This window comes from Magallana gigas, chromosome 2 (genome assembly GCF_963853765.1).
Source record: "Magallana gigas chromosome 2, xbMagGiga1.1, whole genome shotgun sequence".
Classification (NCBI taxonomy): Eukaryota; Metazoa; Mollusca; class Bivalvia; order Ostreida; family Ostreidae; genus Magallana; species Magallana gigas.
In genome coordinates, this window is record NC_088854.1 from 59,104,179 (window position 1) to 59,130,751 (window position 26,573).

At 40.9% G+C, this 26,573-nt stretch overlaps 1 protein-coding gene across 1 annotated transcript in view; it reads right to left on the bottom strand.

The window, feature by feature from the left end:
- The window catches only part of LOC105345050 (uncharacterized), an 86,432-nt gene that overhangs the window by 30,561 nt on the left and 29,298 nt on the right, over positions 1-26,573 (bottom strand). Inside the window, exons 35-81 of the mRNA XM_011453028.4 lie at positions 25,714-25,975; positions 24,995-25,188; positions 24,576-24,662; positions 24,091-24,330; positions 23,352-23,513; positions 22,787-22,955; positions 22,288-22,466; positions 21,882-22,037; positions 21,369-21,598; positions 20,857-21,094; positions 20,470-20,709; positions 20,091-20,255; positions 19,602-19,886; positions 18,095-18,898; positions 17,658-17,840; positions 17,247-17,374; positions 16,525-16,669; positions 16,144-16,290; positions 15,406-15,681; positions 14,942-15,193; positions 14,403-14,705; positions 14,035-14,283; positions 12,145-12,366; positions 11,650-11,796; positions 11,312-11,427; positions 10,899-11,176; positions 10,599-10,690; positions 10,102-10,299; positions 9,517-9,873; positions 9,208-9,378; positions 8,815-9,097; positions 8,410-8,660; positions 7,980-8,117; positions 7,570-7,759; positions 7,007-7,188; positions 5,722-5,946; positions 5,061-5,398; positions 4,627-4,957; positions 4,304-4,456; positions 2,930-3,109; positions 2,407-2,628; positions 1,922-2,266; positions 1,682-1,807; positions 1,208-1,505; positions 943-1,093; positions 451-628; positions 186-308 (exon numbers count right to left, since the gene is read on the bottom strand). Of these exons, the coding sequence (XP_011451330.3) occupies positions 186-308; positions 451-628; positions 943-1,093; positions 1,208-1,505; positions 1,682-1,807; positions 1,922-2,266; positions 2,407-2,628; positions 2,930-3,109; positions 4,304-4,456; positions 4,627-4,957; positions 5,061-5,398; positions 5,722-5,946; positions 7,007-7,188; positions 7,570-7,759; positions 7,980-8,117; positions 8,410-8,660; positions 8,815-9,097; positions 9,208-9,378; positions 9,517-9,873; positions 10,102-10,299; positions 10,599-10,690; positions 10,899-11,176; positions 11,312-11,427; positions 11,650-11,796; positions 12,145-12,366; positions 14,035-14,283; positions 14,403-14,705; positions 14,942-15,193; positions 15,406-15,681; positions 16,144-16,290; positions 16,525-16,669; positions 17,247-17,374; positions 17,658-17,840; positions 18,095-18,898; positions 19,602-19,886; positions 20,091-20,255; positions 20,470-20,709; positions 20,857-21,094; positions 21,369-21,598; positions 21,882-22,037; positions 22,288-22,466; positions 22,787-22,955; positions 23,352-23,513; positions 24,091-24,330; positions 24,576-24,662; positions 24,995-25,188; positions 25,714-25,975 (10,389 nt within the window). The remainder of the gene's footprint in view (positions 1-185; positions 309-450; positions 629-942; positions 1,094-1,207; positions 1,506-1,681; positions 1,808-1,921; positions 2,267-2,406; positions 2,629-2,929; positions 3,110-4,303; positions 4,457-4,626; positions 4,958-5,060; positions 5,399-5,721; positions 5,947-7,006; positions 7,189-7,569; positions 7,760-7,979; positions 8,118-8,409; positions 8,661-8,814; positions 9,098-9,207; positions 9,379-9,516; positions 9,874-10,101; positions 10,300-10,598; positions 10,691-10,898; positions 11,177-11,311; positions 11,428-11,649; positions 11,797-12,144; positions 12,367-14,034; positions 14,284-14,402; positions 14,706-14,941; positions 15,194-15,405; positions 15,682-16,143; positions 16,291-16,524; positions 16,670-17,246; positions 17,375-17,657; positions 17,841-18,094; positions 18,899-19,601; positions 19,887-20,090; positions 20,256-20,469; positions 20,710-20,856; positions 21,095-21,368; positions 21,599-21,881; positions 22,038-22,287; positions 22,467-22,786; positions 22,956-23,351; positions 23,514-24,090; positions 24,331-24,575; positions 24,663-24,994; positions 25,189-25,713; positions 25,976-26,573) is intronic.

Below are 26,573 nucleotides of genomic sequence, written 5' to 3' on the forward strand. Positions count from 1 at the left end.
CTTAACAATGAAATCCACGAAAATTGGTATTCAATCAATATTGATGAAACCACAGTAAGTACATGTAGTTTATAGTTAGAAACTTCTTTTAGACCCAAGAAAATAATTTTACCATTAATTTATCTACAGAAGAGATATCATTAATGAAAGAGAAAGAGGTATTTTCAAAAATGTTCTTTGCTTACCAGCAGGACAAGTTTTACACACACTCTGTCCGATCTCATTCTGATAAGTTCCAGAGGGGCATTCAACTGGGAGCTCGCTTCCCAGAGGGCAATGGTATCCCATGGGGCATATGTCTCCATAGCCTGTCAAAACATGAGGCAATACTTAGTTGATTCATTTTATGTACATCTGTACAAAATATTATTCAGAAAGGATATTTTACATACACCTAATAAAACTTGTTGAGTTTACACATAAAAATGTTTCCATCAAATATAAACACACCTGTATGGCCTCCTAACAGATTACAGGTATTGTTGGCCGTGGAGTTGGCCGCATTGTCGGGGTTGGACCGGTCCACTCCAGACTGACAGTAGTAGCCAGGGTCACATGGTCCAGTCACATTAGTGGCGCCCTCTACCGAGCAGTAATAGCCGCCGTCACAATCCTTGCACTGAGTTACCTGTCAACAACCAAAACTTATCTCTTATACAGGTGTGAAATCTCTTACACAGGTGTGACATATTAAAAAACAATCTCTAGCCCAGGTGTTACTCTCTAACACAGTAGTAACATATCTAACACATGTACACAGGTATTATGTTGAGTCCCAATTGTCTCATTAAATAAATTTCATACACTGTATTCATGCACACAGAGAAAAAATAAATACAGTGTATTCTTTATTAACTTGGTTTTATTACTACTGATCTCATGAGTATAATGGGTGTAACTGACCACTGAGCGTGAATTTGACAATTATAAGTCTTGATTTACCTGGAACAAGTTGGTCTGCTGACTGTAAGTTCCCTTGGGACACGGCTTCCAGTCCAGTCCAGTTCCACTCGGACAGTAGTATCCGGCCGGACAGTCAAAGTGACCGGAGGTTGGAATTCCAGCAGTCACATTCTCGGGCAGGCAGTAGAATCTGGGACAACAATATAGAATATTTAAAAATGTCATCGTTTCCTCATGCCTTAAATTTGTTTATTCACATATTCATCTAAAATAAGTATAGATTACTTAACAATCTTCATCTTACCCATTGGGACAGATGTTGCATTGCCACTGTCCAGTCTGGTTGGTGAAATATCCAGGGGCACAGGACCTGGGCTGGTCACTGCCCTCTGGGCACACCAGGCCAATGGGACAGATAACGGCCATACTGTTAGTGGAGCCCGTGGGGCAGTAATAGCCCTGGGTACAGTTCCCTTCCTCTGCAGTCAGGCCAGCCTGCTGACAGTAATACCCAGCTGTACAGTTTGTGCACTGTCCTGAAGCTGTGAGCCCAGTTGTATTGGAAAATGTGCCCGAGGGACATTTGAAAGGGGTATGGGTTCCTGAAGCATTCAACAATGATAATGAGTGTACGTGTACATATAAAACAAACCATTACATGTGTCATACTTTAAATTCACACCTTAATATTTTCTAAGTGGTTCTAAAAATGATATTATAATACATTTTCTTTAATTTTACATCAACATTTCAGTTTCTCTGTTTATCAACTGCTTACCCTCTGGGCAGTATTTGCCTGCTGGGCAAATTGCAGGGGCAATGTTGTCAGATCCTGTCACACAGTAGAAGCCTGGGGAGCACAGTCCTACAGGAGCTGTCAATCCTGTGGTGTCACAGTACCAACCTACATAAATAATTAGTACATGTATACTTCAGTAGTACTGGTCAATACACACCTGTCCAGGAATTTTAAACAAACAAAACACAGGTATCACTGATAAGGAACCAGACAGATTACCCATGGTACAAGGTGTACAGTCCGTTGTATTCATTAGTCTTGTCGTGTTGGAGTACGTTCCCGCTGGGCATTTGGTTGGCTCAGTTGACTGCTCTGGACAATAGTGGCCCACCGGGCATTCATAGGCATCAGAGTTCTGCATGGGAGCTGCCGTTTTAGCTCCTGTCCTACAGTAGTAGCCCGCTCCACATGGTAGGTAGGGGTTGATGGTAGCGGATGGGCAGTAATATCCTCCCAGGCAAGGGAAGCATTCGGACTCTGCCCTCAGACCAGTGTCATTGTTGTATGTACCACTGGGACAGGGGAATTCTGTGGACACCTTAGTGCCATTCAAACAGTAGTGGCCTGAAAATGAACACAATTTGAAACATGTATATTGTAAGTTTCCACACTTCTTTGATAAAATTTTCATTTTCAATGCAACATCTGTCCCAGTGGGTAAGATGAAGATTGTTAAACATGTCATATTAAGTTCAATATCCTACCCTCGGGACAAACATAAGTGGTGTAGTTAGTGATAGGTCCCATGGAGTCATCGCAATAGAAGCCCGCTGGGCACTCTTTACATGTGGCCTGTCTTACTTCGTCCTGGTAGAAGCCGGCGCTACACAGCTGGTAATTACTTGATCCTGTGGGACACATGTATCCTGCGGGACACTCGTAGGCACTGGGGTTCCGAACAGTCTGTCCAGTGGGGCAGTAGTAACCTGCAAGAAGTACAAGATTTAAAACAGTTACTGTAAAACTTCACAACAAAGAGTACTTAACTTTCCCCCTCAACTTATCACAGTAATGGTAATTATAATTTTTAACAATATAGGAATCAACAAATTAAATGTTTATATCTTACTTGTACATGAACATTCAAATGTATTGGCCAACAAAAAACCAGAACAAGAAAGTGCAATTAATGTACAGTGCATCTATTGAAGATTCTGATTGATAGAGAATGAGATAGAAGTGCTAATCATACATGTAATTTGATTTAGTGAAGGTATTATCACTGACCTGCATCACACTGGCCGTCCACTGCACTGAGTCCACTCCCATTACAGTATGAGCCAGAGGTACAAGATATACAGTAGGACAGATTCTGGGCACTGTAGCTGGGCTGGAAGAACCCTGGGGGGCAGGGCTCCGGGGTGAAGCTTCCCTCCAAACAGTAATGACCGGGCGGACACCTGTCTCCTGTTTCAGTAGAAGTAAAAAAAGGTACATATGAAAACCTTTTCCAATGTTCGCTAGAATTATCACTTGTCAACAAAAGTGACATATAAAAATCTCATACAATATTACCTAACTTTGGCAATATATTGATAGTTATTCGTATACGCTTGAAAAACAGACTATACTTATGTAACAATACTTGTATTATTAGTTATTACTGAAGATAATACTTCATGAATACATGGAATTTCTCATCTCTAAGACCCTTTATTGCAAATCCCTTGTATATATCTGGACACTTACCCCCTGTGTCATGATGTTGTATATATCTGGACACGTACCCCCTGTGTCATGATGTTGTATATATCTGGACATTTACCCCCTGTGTCATGATGTTGTATATATCTGGACACTTACCCCCTGTGTCATGATGTTGTATATATCTGGACACTTACCCCCTGTGTCATGATGTTGTATATATCTGGACATTTACCCCCTGTGTCATGATGTTGTATATATCTGGACACTTACCCCCTGTTTCGTGATGTTGTATATATCTGGATACTTACTCCCTGTGTCATGATGTTGTATATATCTGGACACTTACCCCCTGTGTCATGATGTTGTATATATCTGGACTCTTACCCCCTGTGTCATGATGTTGTATATATCTGGACACTTACCCCCTGTGTAATGATGTTGTATATATCTGGACATTTACCCCCTGTGTCATGATGTTGTATATATCTGGACATTTACCCCCTGTGTCATGATGTTGTATAGATCTGGACACTTACCCCCTGTGTCATGATGTTGTATATATCTGGACACTTACCCCCTGTGTCATGATGTTGTATATATCTGGACATTTACCCCCTGTGTCATGATGTTGTATATATCTGGACATTTACCCCCTGTGTCATGATGTTGTATATATCTGGACATTTACCCCCTGTGTCATGATGTTGTATATATCTGGACATTTACCCCCTGTGTCATGATGTTGTATATATCTGGACACTTACCCCCTGTGTCATGATGTTGTATATATCTGGACATTTACCCCCTGTGTCATGATGTTGTATATATCTGGACACTTACCCCCTGTGTCATGATGTTGTATATATCTGGACATTTACCCCCTGTGTCATGATGTTGTATATATCTGGACATTTACCCCCTGTGTCATGATGTTGTATATATCTGGACACTTACCCCCTGTGCCAGTAGGTGTGGCGGTGGTGGAGTTGGTGGTGCAGTAGTAGCCACTGGAACAGTTACCCCGCGGTGCTGACATCATGTTGACATCACAGTACTGACCAGGGTCACAGCCTGTGGGGGCAGAGCTTCCTCGGGGACAGTACTGGCCTGTCAACAAAAACAAGATGTATAAAAAGCCTATATATAACTAATCTAATTGCAATGTAACAAAACTTGTAAATTTTCATAACAAAATCTTTTTCATTTTTTGGGGATATTTTAATCCTCATTCATGAATACTAAAAGACAAAGGAGCATCTCCAGGTAAGAGACCTTACCTGCCACACACATCCCTCCCTCAGGTGTAGTTGGTTGAGCCAGGTAAGATTGTAGGGTACAGTACCAGCCAGGGTCGCACTGATCTGTGGGGGTGCTGAGGCCTGGGAACCCACAGTAGTACCCCGGGGTACAAGGGGAACAAGCAGAGTCGTTAGCCTGACCAGTGTGGTTGTTGAAGGTACCCCTGGGGCAGTGGTACTGGGTGTCAGACTGAGTGCCTGCCAGGCAGTAGTAGCCCGCTGGGCAGGGCTTGTCAGTATAGGTCGTGCTGTTTGCTGTGCAGTAATATCCAGCGGGGCAAGATGTACAGGAGGCCTGGTTTGTCTGGTCCTACAAATAATTCAATGAATAAATAAAATGAATTCAAAAACATTTCTCAGTGATAGTTACATGTGAATGATATTGTACCCTTAAATTTGGAACGACTCCTTACCTGATAGGTTCCAGCAGGACAGCCCTGTGGCACCACTGTACTTCCAGGGCACATGTATCCCTGAGGACATATTCCCCCAACTCCTGTGTGGTTCCCGGTGGGGGTAGGGGTATTGACACCCTCTGTGCAGTAGTACCCTGGGCTGCAGTCTCCCGCCGGGGCTGTCAGATTGGTGACGTCGCAGTATTTACCTCCGGTACATTGTAGACAGAAGCTGGCATCGGTTAGTCCCAGCTGGTCACTGTAAGTACCGGCGGGACAGGCCGACTCATTTCTACCTGTACCTGCTGGGCAGTAGAACCCTTTGGAACAGAGGCGGTACCCAGAGCTTGAGTTACCTGAAATAAGGAAATAAAAGCTTGGTCGAAAGGAATAGTTGTGTCAAAGGTTAACTCTTTCCAGCCAGTTAATAAATATAATAGTATCATAAAAATCATCTTCTCTACAGGTTTGAACAAGTACATGTATAAAAGATTCAAACTTAGATACTGTAAATGTAATACATTTTGTCATGTTTTCTATTTTTGCACTTTTGGGGTAAAGCAGCTTCCACTAATACAGGTCATGGCTATATGGCACACATATATAAGTATTTAAACAAGGACATTAAGAAATGCACATTAATCAAATCTTAACTAACCTGCTTAAGGTGTGACCCTACCTTGAATGACTTCCTCAGGTACACAGTAGAATCCAGCTGGACAGGTGAGACAGGTGTCTTGTTGAGTCAGGTTGGTAAAGGTGCCAGGTATGCAGGGTACAGGCGACCCTGATCCTGCTGGACAGTGGAGACCAATGGGGCAGGGTGTGGCCACAGGGTTAGGGACGTCATCACCCCCGGGGCAGTAAAATCCTGGGTCACAGTCCGCCACAACAGATGTCAAGCCTAGAAAAACAAAAACAATAATTGACTGGTCTATAGAATTATCTTCAAACTTACAAAATTTACTTCATAAATCATACTTGACATCTTTGGACGGTAAAATCACTTGCAATCTGTTAAGATTGTTGATTTATTGTCACATTATAATTATTCATGTGTAGTTAAAATTCATCAAACTGTTTGTTTGGGTGTAAAAAAAATAACTATAAAATGGCAGTAACTTTATAAAACTTATTAAAGATGACTCTGAGTTTGCTAATGCAACTTCAACTGAAATGATGATCTGAAAGGAAATCTCTTTCTCCCATTCTCCCTTAGATATTTACCTGTTTTGTCTGTATCATTGCAGTATTAGATATTTACCTGTATCATTGCAATATTAGATATTTACCTGTATCGTTGCAGTATTAGATATTTACCTGTATCGTTGCAGTATTAGATATTTACCTGTATCGTTGCAGCATTAGATATTTACCTGTATCGTTGCAGCATTAGATATTAACCTGTATCATTGCAGTATTAGATATTTACCTGTATCGTTGCAGCATTAGATATTTACCTGTACCGTTGCAGTATTAGATATTTACCTGTATCGTTGCTTTATTAGACATTTACCTGTATCGTTGCAGTATTAGACATTTACCTGTACCGTTGCAGTATTAGATATTTACCTGTATCGTTGCAGTATTAGACATTTCCCTGTATCGTTGCAGTATTAGACATTTACCTGTACCGTTGCAGTATTAGATATTTACCTGTATCGTTGCAGTATTAGACATTTACCTGTATAGTTGCAGTATTAGATATTTACCTGTATCGTTGCAATATTAGATATTTACCTGTATCGTTGCAGTATTAGACATTTACCTGTATAGTTGCAGTATTAGATATTTACCTGTATCGTTGCAGTATTAGACATTTACCTGTATCGTTGCAGTATTAGACATTTACCTGTATCGTTGCAGTATTAGATATTTACCTGTATCGTTGCAGTATTAGACATTTACCTGTATCGTTGCAGTATTAGACATTTACCTGTATTGTTGCAGTATTAGATATTTACCTGTATCGTTGCAGTATTTGCCAGGATCACACGCTGTACACTGCGTTTCATTGGCCAGTCCCTGGGTGTTAGAGAAGGTTCCTCGGGGACAGGGTGTTGGGTTTCCTGACCCCTGGGGACAGTAACTTCCGGCAGTACAGATGGCTTCCTGAGAGCTGTTAGACTGGAGCACACAGTAATATCTAAAAGTCAAGAAATAAATCCATATAAAACTGGTTTTTACTAATCATTTTTAAGTAGAAAAACCATTAGCTTAAAAATATTTCTCTTCCCTGGAAGGAATAGAACATGTCAGTACCCTGAAATGTGAAGAATTGCTGTTGAAAAAAATACTGATAGCATAAGCCTTAAAACAAGAAACAGAGGTTTCCTTTACATAGAACTGACCAATGGAATCATAATGACAGAACCATATAAAAGAGGTTGCATTGCCTTACATAGAATAGACCAATAGATAATGACTGATTCTCATCATATAACAGAGGTTGTGTCGCCTTCAACAGAATAGACCAATAGATAAGTAATGACAGAAACAATACCTGTTAATATGTAAGTACACCTACCCTGCATCACAGAGGCCACTGGGGGCGGTCATTGCTGTCTGCTCACAGTAGCTGCCCGCGGGACACAGAACACAGTCCAGCTCAGCCTGCAGACCGGTGGAGTTACTGTACATCCCCTTGGGGCAAGGCACGGGGTTAGTGGTCCCTACTGGACAGTAATAGCCCTCCGGACAAATATTGGCATCGGTTCCTGAGAAAAGTTTTAATTATCAGTTAGATGTGGTACATAATTAGGATATCAAATCCTTAATAAGTTTAAAATTGTTAACATTTATCTTATACAGGTGTGTTGATGTTTTTGCATTGTATTAATTTGTGGTTGTTGATGACGGTTGTTTTTTTATTTGTCTCATATAGTGTTGAATTCATTGTGTACTATATAACATTAGTGAGGCTTTTATCTAATTTACCTTGCACAGGTGTTGAGATGTTGGCGTACTGTTTACAGTAGAATCCAGAGTCACACTGGCTGACCGGGGTAACCATCCCCAGGGTGGGGCAGTAGTACCCTCCAGAGCAGGGCGAGCACAGACTGGCATCAGTTAGTCCTTGTAAAGAAATAAATGAGAGAATTCTTTCACAGAATAATTTAAGGAAGTTGACACATATACATGTAGATGTCTATCTTTTTTATTTTGGAAAAAAAATTCATCACTTTAACAGCTATTAAAAGGGGGCTTGGTGCAGTGTTTCACAAGTTTGCTTTAGATTTAACATTACTTTCAATTTCTCAAAATACTTAGTCCTATTTATTATTTGCTACAGATTCAATTTACTGTGATACAAGATAACATAACTTAAATTAAAGTGTAGGTGTATCATCACTCCAGTAATATCTACCTGTCAGGTTGTTGAAGGTTCCGATGGGACAGGGGAACTCATTGTTGTATCTGGTCCCGGCGGGACAGTAGTATCCCATGGGACAGATGGTGGTGGAGTTGTCCAGGACAACGATGGACACGGTGTTGTCACAGAAGTAGCCGGCCGGACACACCTTACAGGTGCTCTGTGTCACCTGGTCCTGGTAAGTACCATTCTCGCAGCGGACAGGTGAGTCCATTCCTCCAGGGCAGTAGTGACCCACGGGGCAACTAATGCAGAGAAAAAATTTAACTTATGGCTATATTAGAGAAATATCATGACTTTCTCATGACTAAATTGTGGCAAACCTAATTAACCTTATAATACATATTGACAAATAATAATCAAAAATAAAACTGCCCAAGTGGATTAAGTATGACCTACTTGTATGCTGGGGGAGTGGCTGAATTTTGACCCTGAGGGCAGTAGTATCCGGAGCTACAGTTCCCGGCTGGAAGTTCCATCCCACTTCCTGGACAGTACAGACCACCTGTACAGTTCTTACAGTCCGCAAACTCATCCTGTCCTGTCACATCCAGGTAGTAGCCCATGGGGCAGGGCTGGTACAGAGAGCTGCCCAGGGGACAGTAGTGGCCCACAGGGCAGATGTTACCTGTGGTGTTGTCAGTGGGGGTAGGAGTGTCGGCTTGGAGTATGCAGTAGTAACCTGTAAAACAAACATACAAACTAATAATTTCCATTTTGATTTAGACAAAATACAAAATAATCCATTGCAAGCTTATGACCTATATCTTTGTTCTATAACTATTCACTGACCAGCTGTACAGTTTCCTGTAGGTGTGCTGAGACCCACTGTCTGGCAGTAACTCCCTGGGTCACATGGGCTGGGCTGGTAAGAACCCTCTGGGCAGTAGAACCCAGTTTGACATTGCCCACCCTCTGGGCTACTGGGCATCGATGAACTGGAATTACTGGTGCAGTAGTATCCTGTTGTACAGATCAAATTGCATGCCATAACTGCTTATAAGGCTTATAGGTTGTCATAAAACCATTAAATTGTTATAGAATCAATATACTGAAAGTTCTTTATTTGAATAAAAACAATTTTATTTCATATATGTGTACCTGGACTGCATTTTCCTGTGGGTGAACTAAGTCCAGGTGTGGCACAATACTCTCCCCCTGGACAGGGCAGGCAGTCAGACAGAGTGGTGGCCATGGTCAGATTGTAGAAGGTGCCCGCTGGGCAAGGGTACTGAGTGGCTGAGGTGGTGCCCGCTGGACAGTAGTACCCTGGGTCACAGGGCGTGGCCTGATAGTTTTCTGCTCCCAGGAGGCAGTAGTAGCCCGCTGGGCATTGGTGACAAGTGGACAGTCCAGTCACATTGCTGAAGGCTCCAGCTCCACAGGGGATGGGCGTGGTGGTGCCAGTGGGACAATAATGACCCACTGGACATATTCCACCCATACCTGTCTCATTTCCTATAAAAGTATCCAGTTTTAATTATCACAAAATACTGTACTTTCAACACTGTTTGATCATAAATTTAAGTGAATAACAAGATTCACAAGGTAGAGCAATTTAATTTTTTAATACAAAACCCAAATGAATATATTTGAGTTATTAAATAATTAATGATTAATCTTCAACACTTTGACAATATGAGATTGAGTGGGTTGTCTTTTTCAGTTATGAAGCATCAAACTCACCTGCCGCTACACAAACTCCTCCCACCACCGTCCTGTTCCCACCGGTCGGGTCGTTTCTGTCCACACCGTACTCACAATAATACCCCGCCAGACACTGGCCTGTGGGTGAGGAGGCCCCCAGTTGGTCACAGTACATCCCCCCGGGGCAAGGTTTACACTGGCTCTCCAGGGACAGTCCTGTCTCATTGTTGTAGGTCCCTGAATAAGATACAGTAACTCAGCAAAAAGGCTAAACTGTTCCGTTTGGTCAAATATTAGACCCAACTCACCATACCTAAAATCTTTAAATCCTTGACCCAATTTCTCCTCAGTAAAGTAGATACATGTTTTGTCTTTAAATATAAGTACCTTTCAACAAATCAAGTATACAACAAAGCTGGAGACTCATCTTACCTTTTTCCTACCCGATGTTAGTCTGCTAACAAAGCTTCCAAAACCGTAACTAGCACCTAGTTACACCCCGCTAAAAACACAACTAATGATTGGTTTGTACTTACCAACTGGGCACTGTTTCCAGTCAAATCCTGTTCCAAGCGGACAGTAGTGACCCTCAGGACAGAGAGTGACCAGGTTCCCACTCACACAGTACCTGTAGAAACAAATGATGATAACAGTGTTACATTTAGAAACTGGGTGTAGTCAAGCAAAGCAACATGTTTCCAAACAGTAACAAGAACTTTAAAAAAATTGTCATATTCAAAAGGGAACAGATAAATATTGAGACAGGAACAATTGATTTAAACGTTCTGATCCTAGGTAACATCAGTACATGTATATGTATGTGGGTGGTCACTCACCATCCTTCCGGACAGTCGTAGCACTGAGCCCCCATAGTGTGGTTCATGTAGGTTCCGTTGGCACAGGGTATGGGTTGTGAGGAGTTGATAGGACAGTAATGTCCCACAGTGCAGGGATAGTCAGAGGGGCGGGAGGAGTTCTGGCCCGGGGGGCAGTAATAGCCTGCCTTGCAGGGCCCAGTCGTGGCATTCAGGCCCTCTGTCTCACAATACTGGCCCTCAGTGCAGGGCGTACACTGATCAGAACTGTTCAGCCCGGTATATGGATTAAATGTACCCTGAAAGACAGGCTCGTATAGGTAAGAAACTGTACTCAGGATGGCTCGAAGTAATTGGTCAAAAAACAATTTTTACCATTATGAACAAATTAAGTTGAAAGAAAGGCTGATTAAAACATAACTACTTTGACGTACCTCTGGGCATTTGTTTGGTACAGCTGTTCCAACAGGACAGAAGTGGCCTGACGTACAAATCGTTTTCTGTATCGAATCCGATCCTTCCTCACAGTAGTAACCTGCTGCACACAGACCTAAAGACAGACAAACAGACAATGTTAATAAATGCCCTACAGACAGGACATAAATCAACCTACAGACACACACACAACATCAAACAACAAAACTTCAAACAAAACCTACAACGACAAAAGAAAATCACAAGAAATTTAAAATTTTCAATTGAATTTTAAATAATGAAGTTTTTAACTGCCATACAGACAGGATGTATAGGATAATGATGGAGTTTCCCTGACCTTCAGGGGTCATGAGACCAGGTGTGGTGCAGTAGGATCCCGCAGTACAGGGTGTACACTCGCTGACATTATGCAGTCCTGTGGTGGCTCCGTACGTCCCCGGGGGACAGGATAATGGACCGTCAGTACCCTCTGGACAATAGGACCCTGTAATAAACAGATATCAAGGATTGTACTGTAGAATATCAAAGTGAACAGGAGCTAACTCTGACAATTATACAGGGAGAAGAATTAAACTCTAACTTATTATTATTGGGGTAGATGCACATGACCTTAAACATGTATTTACAGTGAAGCCTCTTGTTCCTTTATTGGTCAATAAATGATCAAATCAAATTAAATTGAATATCAAGGCAAAACTTGTCAAGAAAAAACCCTGCGATATCAATTATTGCAGTGATCTCTTTGTTATATGTAGAGTAAAATATTTTATGTAAAATACTTCATTTTAAATTAATATCAAAGGACTGCATGAACATGATTGCAAATGCTTACCCTGGGGACAAATGTTAGCCTCTGTGGTTTGGTTGGGGGTGGAGGTCTTTGCATTCAGGCGACAATAGTAGCCGGCCTGACACAGGCCTGTGGGGGCATTCTGTCCCACAATTCCACAGTAATATCCGCCAGTACAAGGGGTGCAGTCTGTGCTCTGGTTTAGACCAGTCAGGTTGTTGAAGGTTCCCAAGGGACAGGGCCACTGGGTGCTGGCAGAGGTACCTGTTTACAGAAAGTAATTCATACTAAAGTTGGGTTGATCAAGAAAGGAAAGCACAATTGTTCATGAAGTCAAATAGATGAGGATAGTTTGTGCAGGTGTTACAATTGAATCAAAGTACTGAAGTACTCTGGGGAGTTGATTTTATCGATTATCATTTATTTTAAAATCAAGTTATCTTGCATGGCAATTAGTTTCTAGTCTGTAATTGAATTACGCACTTTTTTATTATATGAATTTTTAGACTTTTCCGACAAGAATTTCGAGAAACCCCATATGAATCATGTTGTGTAATATTTAAAGATAGATTTAAAACTATGTATTAGTATTCGAAACAATTCTAAAAATCGTATGGATCCATTCACTATTGATATCGAACTCTAGTCTCGTTCAACCAGACGCTCAGCTGTCTCCGTTAATCTCCGAAAAGCAAGATAGCCTCTTTGCTTGTCGGAAATTTACGGAGACAGCCGAGCGTCTGGTTGAACGAGACTTTATTACACTCTGGCGTACACACGAGACTACAAGAAATATCTAAATTGTTCGTATTATATAAAATCTGACTATTTTCAAAGTGTTTATAGATAAGTTTCCTTAAAAACAATGCTACAGCATACGTTACATCGAATTTTTTTTATTATTTTCAAGAACTAAGTCTTGTCAGCGGCGATGATTTGTGCTTAGGTCAAAACACTGTTTCACTTTCGATTTGCCAGAGTAACTGCATAGGAGAGTTGATTAAAATCAACTCCCAAAATCAGAATCAAAGTACTGAAGAACTGACGAGAGTTGATTTTGTCGATGTTTATTTATTTTAAAATCAATGATATGTTATTTTGCATGACAAGTACATGTTTCTAATTTATATTTGAATTACGCACAATTTTATAATATGAATTTTTGGACTTTTTCGACAAGAATGTCGAGAAACCCCCATATGAATCATGTTAAATAATATTTAAAGATAAAATTAATTCAATCAAACTACATTTATGTATCAATAATAGAAACATTTCTCGAAAATTGTATGGATCCAAGCAATATTGAACTCTAGTCTCGTTCAACCAAACGCTCGGCTGACACCGTAAATCTCCGAGAAGCTAGAGAGTCTTTCTGCTTGTCGGAGATTTACGGAAACAGCCGAGCGTCGAGTTGAACGAGACTATATTGAACTCTGGCGTAGGAATACATACGACTACAAAAAATATCTAAATTATTCGTACCATTTAAAATCTGACTATTATCAAGGTATTTATAAATAAGTTTCCTTGAAAAATAATGCTTTAGCATACATTACATCGAATTTATCAATTATTTTCAAGAACTAAGTCTTGTCAGGAGCAATGATTTGTGCTGAGGTCCAAACACTGTTTCACTTTCGGTTTGTCTGCGTGACTGCATAGGAGAGTTGATTAAAATCAACTCCCAAAAATCAGTGCATTTTTGAATTTTTCAATACTAACTCTGAAATTCAGTATTATAAATCAGAGGAGGCAGTAGGCAACTTACTGACGTTACTATAATCAGTATTTGCAAATTTAAAAAAAAAGAACTGTTAAAAAACTTTATAAACAGCCTCTTCAAATTGCCTTTGAAAAATTATTAAAACCTTTACCGTAATAGGATACGGAAGCACAGATTAAATTCATATGATATTTGAGATAACTCACCCGGTGGGCAGTAGTGGCCCTCTGGGCATTTAATGGTGTCGTTGATGAGAACTACACCATAGCTGTTGTCACAGTAGTATCCCCCGGGGCAAAGGTCGCAGGACGACTGACCCTGGTTCTCCTGGAACCACCCACTGGGACAGATAATGGGGGCTGCCGAGTGTTCTGGACAGTAGTGACCCACACTACACAGACGGGGGTTGTCTGTCATTTCTCCCTGTGGGCAGTAATAGCCAGCGCTGCAGTTTCCTAAAGAAAATAACCATTAAAATTCAAATACAGTGTACATGCATTGTATGATATCCAAATGATTTTTTTGTGTGAAAAAAGAATAAAGATGTGTTCCTGAAATTTAAGTTCAACAATACCTGTAGTAACAGTCAAGTTGTGTTCAGCACAGTATTCTCCAAAGTCACATGGTAGGCAGTGAGAGGCCATTGTGTTTCCTTGGGTAGGGCTGTAGGTCCCTGGAGAGCAGGGGGTGGGGTAAGCTGACCCTGCCAAGCAGTAGAATCCTGGGGGACACACGTTACCAGTGCTGCCATCTGTGGGGGTTGCGGTCGTTGCCATGGCAGTGCAGTAGTATCCAGCCGAGCAGTTGTCAGTGGGAGTGTCCAGACCAGAGAACTGGCAATATTTACCTCCGGGGCAAGGGGTGGGGGCCTGGGAGCCTACAGTCATGAAAATCATTGCAAATGGTTATCTAAGGAAGCTGTGCTTTAATTATGTATATAAATCTCTCCTTACCGACTGGTTTTAAAAATGATACAAACAGTTCAAAAATGGTAACTATGTACATGTATATAAAAATTCCAATTTACATTTCCAAAAAAATCTACAAACTTAAGGTATTAAAGTAGAAGAAATTATATAACAGAACATCTTCATATCTGATTAACAGTCTGACCTTCAGGACAGTAATATCCAGCGGCGCATTCCCCTCCGTGGGTGGTGGTGTTTGGGCTGTCTGCACCGCCTGTACAGTACCACCCAGCGCTACAGTTACCGGTGTAGGCAGAGTTAGCAAAGCCTGCACAGTACTTCCCTGGGGGACACTCCAAGCAGTCTGAGGCCTGGGTGCCCTTGGTTGTAGGGTTGTAGGTTCCAGGGGGGCACCTGTTCTCTGTGTCAAAGGTTGTTCCATTTGGACAGTAGTGACCTAAAAGTTAAAATAGAGGAAATTCAAAATCTGAAATAACAAATTTATCGTCCCTATTTTTATTGTTCAATGTACTATATTCTTTGTATGTGCATTTTTTTTAATAGAGGGTACATTTTCAGAACTCTTTTTGAACCAAAACTTGAATCAGAAATATTCTAGAGAGAGATATCACTGATGATTCATGATGAGTGAGAATAGTCGATACTCACCCACAGGGCAGGGTGAGGGTAAGAAGCCGGTGGAGTTGGCCAGGCAGTAGTAACCCTGGGGACAGGTCCAGCACACAGACAAACCCTCGGTGTCAGCATAGGTTCCAGAGGCACAGGGGACAGGGCTGGGGGATCCCTGGGGACAGTAGTGACCCACAGGACAGACTCCTCCTACCCCTGTGAAGAACGCCTGGTCTGGGCATGTGCAGTTGGCTGTTGATGTGTCGTTACTGGCTCCAGGCTTAGGGCGGTCCACTCCCGATGTGCAATAGTATCCTACAGAAATAAAGTAAATAAATTTGTTATCAAAAGGACCTAGCAACAAATATTCAATATACTCTATTCTTACATGTACATCTATACATTTATTGAATACAAGAAAAATAAAATTCAAGACATACTGTAAATTTCTAATTATACGTGAGGAATAATATCCATGTAAAATAGCAAGAAGCAAACCTCAATGGCTTTAAAGTCTAACTGACTTATTATTTTTTGGACAGAAGTAAACTAACTAAAACTATGATGAATCATGGCATTTACTATATTATATTCTCACGGTTTGATGAAACACAGTTGAATTGCAGAATTAAGTACTTGCGTAAAATAAGGAATTTACAGTTTTTTATAGCTAGCAATAAGTCATGTATTCACAGTAAAATCAGAAGGGATAAAATCTTTCAAAACTTGAATTTATGATTAATAATTATTAATGATAACAAATGGTTATCATCGTACCCGCTGAGCAGTTGGCTGTGGGGGCAGTCAGGTGCTCTCCCTGACAGTACTGTCCCCCGTCACAGGCCACACACTGGGACGAGGCCGCCAGTCCCTGTTGGTTACTGTACGAACCGCTCGGGCATGACTGCCAGTTTATTCCTGTACCTGAAACCAATCATCCATGGAATTTATAACAGGGATAGGACAACACAAAACATTGCTTGTATTACATTTAGGACACATTGATTTAAAATTTCCAAATTTTGAACAAATTTAAATTTTAAAGTGAAAGAAGCTTTCTGAAAAAATAAAAATTTGAACTATTTAAACAGGACCTTTTGAGTTCACATAATAACATTTGTATGGGTAGACACTCTACCCTTTCATTACAAACAGTACCTGCGGGACAGTAGTAGCCCTCGGGGCAGGGCTGGGCATTCAGAGTAGCATTGTCAGGCTGGACAGGTAAGCAGTAGAAGCCGTCCGGACAGGTGTCACAGGTGGAGGCCCCGGTGTGGTTAGTGTAGGTCCCAGCGGTACACTCCTGTAGTTAGACACACAGGTAAATACAACAAAATAGGTACAACACGGAGGTCATGCAGGTAGGTGGTCAACATACAATTATATAGTGTCAGTCATATTGTCAACATCAAAATAGGTACAACATGGAGGTTGTAAAGGTAGGTGGTCAACATTATACAGTGTCTGTCAGATTGTCAAGATCACAACATGCACAGAATGGAGGTTATACAGTTACCAGTAAATGATCCACATACAAATTATACAGTCAGATTGTCAACATGAAAACATGTACAAAATGGAGGTCATATACTGTTGATTGGCAAATAATCACGATGGTTTAATTTCACTAGTATGTTCGCTTTTTTAATATTTTCCCGCAAAATTAAACCCATCGTGAATACTATCATTAGTTTTCAAAAACGTTTCAATGCTTATATTCTGATCAATTGATTTTTAATCAGCTTGAAATTAAAACCATCGCAATTGGTATTTAAATAGAAATCGTGAAATTTTAACACAGTGGAATTAAAACGACTTACAGTATATAGTTAGATGGTCAACAATACAGTAAAAAGGAACTCTACTATTTGGTGACAAACCTTGTAGATTTCGCTTCCGTTAGGGCAGTGCATTCCCCTGGGACAGAGGTAGTGGGCAGGGTTTGGAACATCCAGCCCAGTGGGGCAATAGTAGCCTCCCCAGCACTGATATCCAGTGTCCGTCATTCCTGATAACCAGAATATTACAATTAATATAATAATACATGGACTAAAGCTACTTTGTCATTACAAACTTGAAGCCAGGAAAGCACATGTGAATGGAACTCCTATATAACAATAATAATTATAATGTTGTGGTATACAAATTAAATTTTTAAAATTTTGTTTCAATACTTTTTAACTCATATTGCTTATAACTTAACATCATGAAATTTATCCAACCATCACAAGTATTATTACTAGAACCCAGGATTCTACAAGGGTAGATCCAGACACAATAATCCCACTGACCAGTATTAGGGCAGTAGTATCCCCCTGTACAGTTTGTGCATTGGGCCTCAGCTGAAAGCCCAGTCACGTTGGAAAATGTGCCCGCTGGGCATGGGGTGGGGCTGGGTGACCCCTGAGGACAGTAGGAGCCTGCTGGACAGATGATGAAGGTCGCGACATCTGCAGCAGTAGGGCAGTAGTAACCTGTAAATAATATATATCATGGTGTATAAAATAAAAAGTCAAATTCTCGATTACTTTAAAATCCTTATACTTGACGGGAAATAATTTTGAAATTTTTCTCTATAGAGGCAACCATGAACAGGGTTTATAGATCATTGGATTTTGTAACAAGCAGTAAGACACGTCAAGGAGAATCAAACTACTAAATAAATACACTTTTAATCATGTCCCTTGCAAACAACTATGGAGGTTAACTCTCTACAGAGTTTGTTTACCTTGAGAGCACTGTGGTCCAGCTGCTGTCATGTTGTAGTCCGGACAATACTGACCCCCAGTACAGTTAGTACACTCTCCCATTGCCTGTCTACCAGTAGACGGGTTGAAAGTTCCCGGGGGACAGGACTGAGGGGTGACCGTTCCCACTGGACAGTAGAATCCCTCGGGACAGATGTTTGCGTTGGCGTCTTGAGTAGGGGAAGAGCTGTTGGCCCCACTGGTGCAGTAGTATCCAGCCTGACAGCTGCCCACGGGCAGAGTCAGTCCCTCCTGGTCACAGTACATCCCCCCAGAGCAGCTCTGGCAGTCGGAGGCCTGGGTACGGTGAGTCTGGTTGTTAAATGTTCCGGCGGGACAAGGGTACTGGTTAGAGTTGGTTGTATTCAGTGGACAGTAGTAACCGGTGGGGCAGTAGGAGTCATTGTATAACACTACAGGGGACATCACATTGTCACAGAAGTAGCCCACTGGGCAAGCCTTGCAGGCCCACTGTCCAAACTCATCCTGGTACGACCCTGATGGACATCTCTGGGGTGCAGAGCTACCTTCTGGACAGTAGTGACCTTGGGTGCAGTTATAGCCAGCAGGGGTGGCAGAATCCTGACCCCCGGGGCAGTAGTATCCCTGGGAGCAGAGTCCATCAGGAATAACATTACCACTGCCGTCACAGTAATATCCAGGTGTACACTGCTTACAATCGCTGATGTCATCATTTCCTGTGCTGTTGAGGTAATATCCTGCCTGACAGTATGTGGGTGAGGGGCTACCCAAGGGGCAGTAGGCTCCAGTGGGGCATGTGTCTCCTGCAAACATAAAACAATCCAAAATATACAATTCTATCAATGGCAGTTATTATGCTTACTCATGTCTGCAAATAATGAAGTAAAAATTAATACATTAATAAAAATTGACATTTGTTATTTGATCAGATATTTGATATCTTAAAAAGGCATGATCACGATTTTGGTCAAATTTTATTTTTCTGTTTTTATTATTTATAATGCTATAGGAATGCATTTCTAATGATGAAATGAATTTTGAGAGTCAATCGTAGAGTTATAAGCAATATACAGGGCTCACAACTCTTTGTAATGTAAACAAGGCTCGTGCCCTGTTTTTGTTTACATATGTTAAATATACCAGTAAAAATCTTTTACAAACGATTTTGTCTATTTTCTTATTAATTATAAGCATAAAAAACAGTTTCTAACGTTTAACACATTATTTTTTGTCTGCAACTGTAATTTTCACATCAGTATTCAAAATGTAAACAAATGCTTTGTTTACATAGCAAAGAATTGTAAGCCCTGTAACTTGCTTATAACTCAACAAATGGCACTCAAATTTTGGTTGCATATTAAAAATGCCTTACTGAAGCATTGCAAACATTAAAATCGCAGAAATAATTTTTGACGAAAATCGTGACCATGCCTCTTTAAGAATGATGACCTTTATTGAACTTGGACATGGAGAATTAACTCCCCTTACAACATCCTAGCCCTTTACCTGTGACGTTTCCATCGGTGGGGTTGGGTACTGTGGCTTTGCTAGTGCAGTAGTACCCAGGACTACATTGACCTGTAGTGTCATTTAGGTAGTCCGACACACAGTAGGAGCCTGGGGTGCAGGGGGTGGGGTTGACCGACCCCTCAGGACAGAAGTAGCCGGCCTGACAGTTGTTGCCCCCCACCCCACTCGGTGTGGCATTGACCGCCCCTCCACTGCAGTAGTAGCCGGCGCTACAGACACCGGTCGGTGAGGATAGTCCATCTCTGTCGCAGTAAGAACCACCTGTAGAAGGAAACCAACAGTTTATCATCTAAATATGTGTATTTATCTAGTGAGTACATGAATGAAAAATATTCACTTTACATTACACTACATCAAGTTAAATTCTTCAAACACTCCAATATAATACTGTGAAATTTCACTAAGTAGCAAGTTATAGAAAAAAAAACCAATGCCTTTACAATGTACCTGTAATAAATCATTTACCTGTACAGGTGAGACAGTCGGCCTGTTTGGTCCTCATTGTCTCATTGTTAAATGTCCCAGCAGGACAGGGGTAATCGTTGGAGTTCTGGGTCCCGCTGGGGCAATAATATCCCAGAGGGCAGGGATTGTCTGTAAAGTTAGCTGTACCCTCCAAACAGAAGTACCCTACAATCAACAGACATATATACCATACATAATTATTGCTACAACTCCTAAACATTTTATAATTACTTTAAAGGACACTTATAAACAGATTTCCTAATAAAATTCCCTCATGTCATATGTTATCCTATGCAATGCCACAGTGACTGCATAAAAAACTTCTTGTATAATGTATCTTCATGAATTGGAAATGTACAATCTGTCGACTTGTTCTCACCTTGAGGACAGGTGATACACTGGGACAGGCCCTCCGTGTTACTGTAGGTTCCGTTTGGACACTTGATGGGGTAGATACTGCCCAGCCCTCCTGGGCAGTAGTGACCCACAGGGCAGATTCCTCCATAGCCCAGCTGCCGGTCATCGTAACACGTGTTGTTGAGAGACACAGAGTTGTTAAGTCCATTCGGATATTGACGGTCGATTCCAGACACACACCAGTGACCCGGTGCACAATAACCTATAATTGTTAAAACCAGTTTCTAGTATTAATTCAGATCTTGACACCAACAATTAAATAAATGCTCTCCTTATATAGATTTACAGACTCTGAAATAACGATTAAAGAAGCTTAGAAAACCATGAGTGATCACTTAGACAGACTTACCTGTAGGAGTGCTGAGGTGTTCTCCGTCGCAGTACTGGCCTTGGGGACAGGGTTTACACTGGCTCTCCTGATAAATCCCAGCCACATCACTGTATGTGCCCCGGGGACAAGCCTTCCAGTCCAGACCGGTGCCCGCTGGGCAGTAGTAGCCCGTTGGACAGATCTCGCTCTGGCCCTGCAGCACACAGTAGTAACCCGCAGGGCAGGGATAACACTGGATAGCGTGGGTGTGGTTCACCTGGAAAAATTATAAAAAATCAAACACACATTCCAAACTCTGCTGTTTCTCTTAACAAGAACACTATGGAATCTTTTATATAAAAGGAATCATTTATATAAAAAGGGGGGGGGGGGCATCAATTTTCATGTTCTACAATTTTTTGAGATGTAATTTTTTGAATCTAATTTTATTGTAGAATGTAAAGAATATACAGATATTGTGTTTTTTCATTATTTATCTATCTAATAAACAATAGACAAATCATAATCAAAGAAACACTACGACTACCCACCTCACTGTAGTTTCTGCAGGGGACAGGTTGTGACACACCCTCAGGACAGAAGTGGCCAACCGGACAGAAACTGGTGGCTGGTTCTTTGTAGATGGAGCCCTCTGGGCAGTAGTAGCCCTCCCCACACAGCCCGGTGGGTGTGGTCAGACCATCAGTCTCGCAGTACTGTCCCCCAGGGCAGGGGCTACAGTCGGAGACATTCTGGAGGTTAGTGGCATTTGAATAGGTACCTGTAACAGGAATTTAAGACATATTGAGGAGGTCTTTACACACAACATACTTTAATGGGAGAACAAACATGGGTTTAAAAGTAATTCTGCTTAAAGCTATAGACTTTACACCAAAAGTAAAATTCAAATACATATTAATTAATGACAACTTTTTTCCACTTAAGTGTGAAAATGAAATCAACATGAATGGCTTTACTTCAAGAAATCTATTCAGCAACATTACTTTGTTAAAGAATAAACAGTTCCTGTGAGAGTTCATTTTTTGTGTGATGAGGATACACACCTTTAGGACACAGGGTGAAGCTGGCACTGGCATTGGGACAGTAAGCTCCCATGGGACAGTCAACCTGTGTGGGTGAGGTGGAGGACTCAGGGCAGTAGTAGCCGGCCCAACAGGTGCCACTCGGCTCCACCAAGTTAGTGGTCCCACAGTACATTCCTACAGGTACAAAGTTTTATTACTATAATTCACTCCTTAATACACAATTATCAAGATGAGATAAGCTGTTTCAGGCAGAATCAGTAAATAAGTTTACCTGTATATAAATTTTCTGAATTTACTCTAAGTTTATAAAATCTACTAAGTAAAACACTAATGTTTAAAAATACACAAACAAATGTGCAAGATCATCAGTAAATATCTATGCAATAGCACTGTGACTTTTTAAAGTTTCGATTTCTCTACTAACCAGCGGTACAGTTGGTGCATTCCGTGACTGCGGTCAGTTTGGTGGCGTTGGAGTAAGTCCCCTGGGGACACTTCTGGGGCTCTGTGGTCTGGACCGGACAGAAGTAGCCGGCCGGACACTCATCCGCATCTGCTCCCTGATTGGGTGTTCCTGATTTAGCTCCTTGACGACAGTAATATCTACAGAGAGAAAAGATACACTCAACAAATGCAACACATCCACAAAAATCAACTCACAAAGAAAGTATTCTATGAAACATATGCAAATAAAAACTAGCTGCAGATCAGGAGCTCTGCTGGAAAATTTGGGTTGTTTTGCCAACTGAATATAAAGCTACAGCTTCTCCCATACAATTCAGCCATGTACTGCACTTGTTTGTATGAGAGGAACTGTAGCTCTATAGAATGTCAATCTGAATTTTTCTATAGAACCACAGATTAGCAGCTAAATAGAATCAAGTCAATAAAAGAAATCTGAAGCCTATGATTCTGGCACTGACCCGGCCTGGCAGATCTGTGTGTAGGTGGTCTGAGCGGTCATGTCGCAGTAGTACCCTCCCGGACACAGTATACAATCCCCCACAGCCTGCATGCCGGTCACGTTACCGAACGTTCCTGTGGGGCAGGGGTACTGACTGGAATACCTGGTGCTGGCAGGGCAGTAGTAACCTGGAAAGATTAAGACACAATACAGTTGTTATGAGTTGAAACTCAGTCTAAATACAGACATACAGGATTAGACAAACAAGAGCTAAGTCAATAAGTTGTTTAAAAAGTCATCTATTGTGTCTTTTGTAAGAGTTAACTACAGTATTTTTTTACTATTCCCCCTTGAATGGATTTGCCACTCACAAATGAAAGATGAAGGTAGTAAATATACAGGTACCACTTGCAAAGCAAGAGAAATAAAGGTACTCAAGACTAGCGATGGGTTCATGAATTTTGGCAAAAGCTACACTGAAATGAATTATCTAGAACCACTGAATAGCAAGGAACTTTCAGTGGACCAAGTTTCAGAGGGATTAAGACCTGCCATGAAGTGGTCATGGATGCATCATTACTCACCAATAGGACAGTACGAGTTGTTGTAGAGAACCACAGGGGCCATCGTGTTGTCACAGAAGAACCCGGCGGGACAGGTGACACAGGAACCCTGACCCGTCTGGTCCTGGTACTTCCCGGAGTCACAGCGAATCGGGGCGTGGCTTCCCTGGGGGCAGTAATGACCTACGGAATATGAGACAATATGACATATACCAAAACTTTCATCTTGATTTTATTCTTAAATTTCTTTACCTCATTTTCTGCTAAATAGGGAAAAGAAATGGATTAATAAATAAATCCTTTCATAGACGAAATTCCTTATAAATAGCAAGCAGACAACAGTTAAACAGAATCAATAAGTAAAACATGTTATATTTATTTGATTCTATCAAAAGGGAAAAAAAATTAATAATATTACTTCTATACCAGTATGTACAGGTAATTCTGAAACTATTTTATCATATGTATCTTCACATTCAGATTTACTGTAAACCAACTTTTTTTTGCGAGAAAATTTCACGAAGTTCAAGAGAGCCTCATGGTCGTGAATATTTCTTGCCGCGAACCAGCCCCGTTGTATGGTTGTGATAACAACATGGGCTGGATACAGCTTATTTGCAAGCATAATCGCCATGAACCAATTTATCTCCAGGAAAATCCCAAAATAATGTTGACGAGAATAAAATTAGGTTTTCAGTGTACAAGTTTTATAAATGTCCTATCTGAATGTCCATTTTTATGGCACAGATTTTGGTTGTACCTTCAGGACAGGTGTACTCAGATGGATTGGAGACGTTCATGCCGGCCGGGCAGTAGTAACCAAGGTCACACTCAGCAGTGGGGTACACGTTGCCATAGCCACTGCAGTAAGATCCCTGGATACATGTCAAACAGTCAGCCTCACTCTGAGCTCCAGTCGTATTCAGGTAGGTCCCTGGGGGACAGTTTGTCCCTGCCGAGCTTCCTGCCATACAGTAAGTTCCTGGGGGACAGGTGTCACCTAAGGAGATCAAATTTCAGCTGTATTGAGGTGGACAATATCTTATGATTTCTGATCACATAAGTCGAAATAAGCAGATTCAGATGGAAATCTTTCTCACTAACAAAATCAAATAGTATAAAGCAAGTATAAAACTTTACTTCACTTTATAACCCTAAAAGAATACCAACAGCCATTAGAATCTTATCCTATACAGATAAATATTTAGTAACTGATCCCTTATTATTTTCTGAGGAGGTACTAACCATAGATCTGGTCAACTGGTGTGGAGTTGGTAGATCCTGACGAACAGAAGTAGCCAGCCGAACAATTACCCACAGGGGTAGATAACTCTGTTAAACAGACAACACAAAATTAACATCCATCACATAGAAACAAAGCTTAAGTTGAAAACACTAATAGATACTGTTGAATTGTTGAACTTGACATACTGTGGAATCATTCAAATTTGTGTGGGCCAATTTTTATGGATTGCTTAAATTCTACAAGTCCATGGGAAGTAATTTCATGTTTTCCCTTACACATGCATAAGGAAATATAACTTCATAACCAACTTGATGAGTTTTACTTACAAATTTCAATTAACACTGAGCCACCACAAAATCTATTGATTTCACAGTACAGGTAATGTACTAGTAATAAGACAAATCTTCCCCCCACTCACCAACATTATCACAGTACATTCCAGGGGAGCAGGGAGTTTCTGCCGAGCTTCCATTTGGACAGAAGTTTCCGACGGAACATCGTCCACCCTGGGCGGTCAGTGTGGGTCGGGCTACAGTGGCTCCAGTGGTACAATACCACCCACCATCACAGTCTCCAGTAGGCATAGACAGGCCGGTAGTCTGGCAATATTTACTACAAAAGATTTATTGTTTTAAAAATTCAGTCTCATAATATTACCTTACATGATATGAAAAACTGTTTTGAACTGGTATAAAATTAATCAAACAATTTCTATACACATGTACTGAAATTTCCTAACTAAAAAATTTAGTTAAACAGAAATCTTATGAAGATAAGTTGCCCGACTGCAAACCTAAATAAAACAATACTACACACTCGTTACAATGTTTCTAAAGAGAACAGAGCACCAGTCCCAGTGTTTAGAAGCCGAGACATGGACAATGCCAGCAAATACTGTGGTTTCATCAATATTCGTTGAATACCAATTTTTGTGGATTTCATTATCAAGTTGTTCCATGAAATTAAGTGTTCATTGAAGTGCAATTTCTATTTTTGATAGGGTCATTAACCACGAATTTACGTATCCTTAAAACTGTGATTTTTACTTTATCCACGAAAATTGATAACCTTGAATATTAATGAAACCACAATACATGTAGACTCCCTTCTGTCTTGTTGCAGACTTCAGTAACGTACCCTGGTGAACAGCTCAGGCAGTCAGCAGCTTTCTGTCCCCCTGTTGTGTTGAGGAATGTTCCGATAGCACATGGATTGAGATTAGCTGACACGGACCGGACCGGGCACCAGTATCCCTCAGGGCAGGGCACAGGGTCACTGGTCCCCAGCACACAGTAGTGGCCAATCGGACAGTCCAGGCAGGTGACGGTCCGAGTCGAGTTGGTGTACTTTCCGGCGGGGCAGGGGGTTGGGCCCGAGGATCCAGACGGACAGTATGAGCCTGCATGGGGAATGAAACTTTGTACACAGAGCGCAAATGTAATGATTAAATAAAATGTAAATCAGTATGCAAAAAGAAATGGAGCATCCTTATTACTATTCACATTTTGCTTAAATACTCGATATATATAAACACCTCAGGGTTCAAATGATGTTCATTCAAAAGTATGAAAAATTTCCAAGATTTCTCTGTTGAAATGCCCCCGTTAGCTTATCATGTTTCAATACACGGCTAAAAATGTGATGTCTACCGGGATTTGTATTGCAGCAAGCCCGGATGATAACGTTGAAAATTTTCATGAGGTATTCCGAGTAACTTCCGAATGGAGAAAAAATGTGAACATTCCTCATTATAAATCTCTGTAGAAAATCTGTTTTCTTTACTGTGAATTTTAACGAGTAAAAATTGATAATTTGTGAATGAAGTTATTTTGGAAATTTTCCCTTTCATCAATTTTAATTGCCCTTCTTTCACAGGTATGTGTATTTTAATTAAAAATCGTCCAAAAGAGCGGCATAAATATCTTGGGACAAACTTTACCAAACTAAACAGTAAACTCTGCAGAAAGGTATAATTCTGACCGAAAATACTAGTAGTT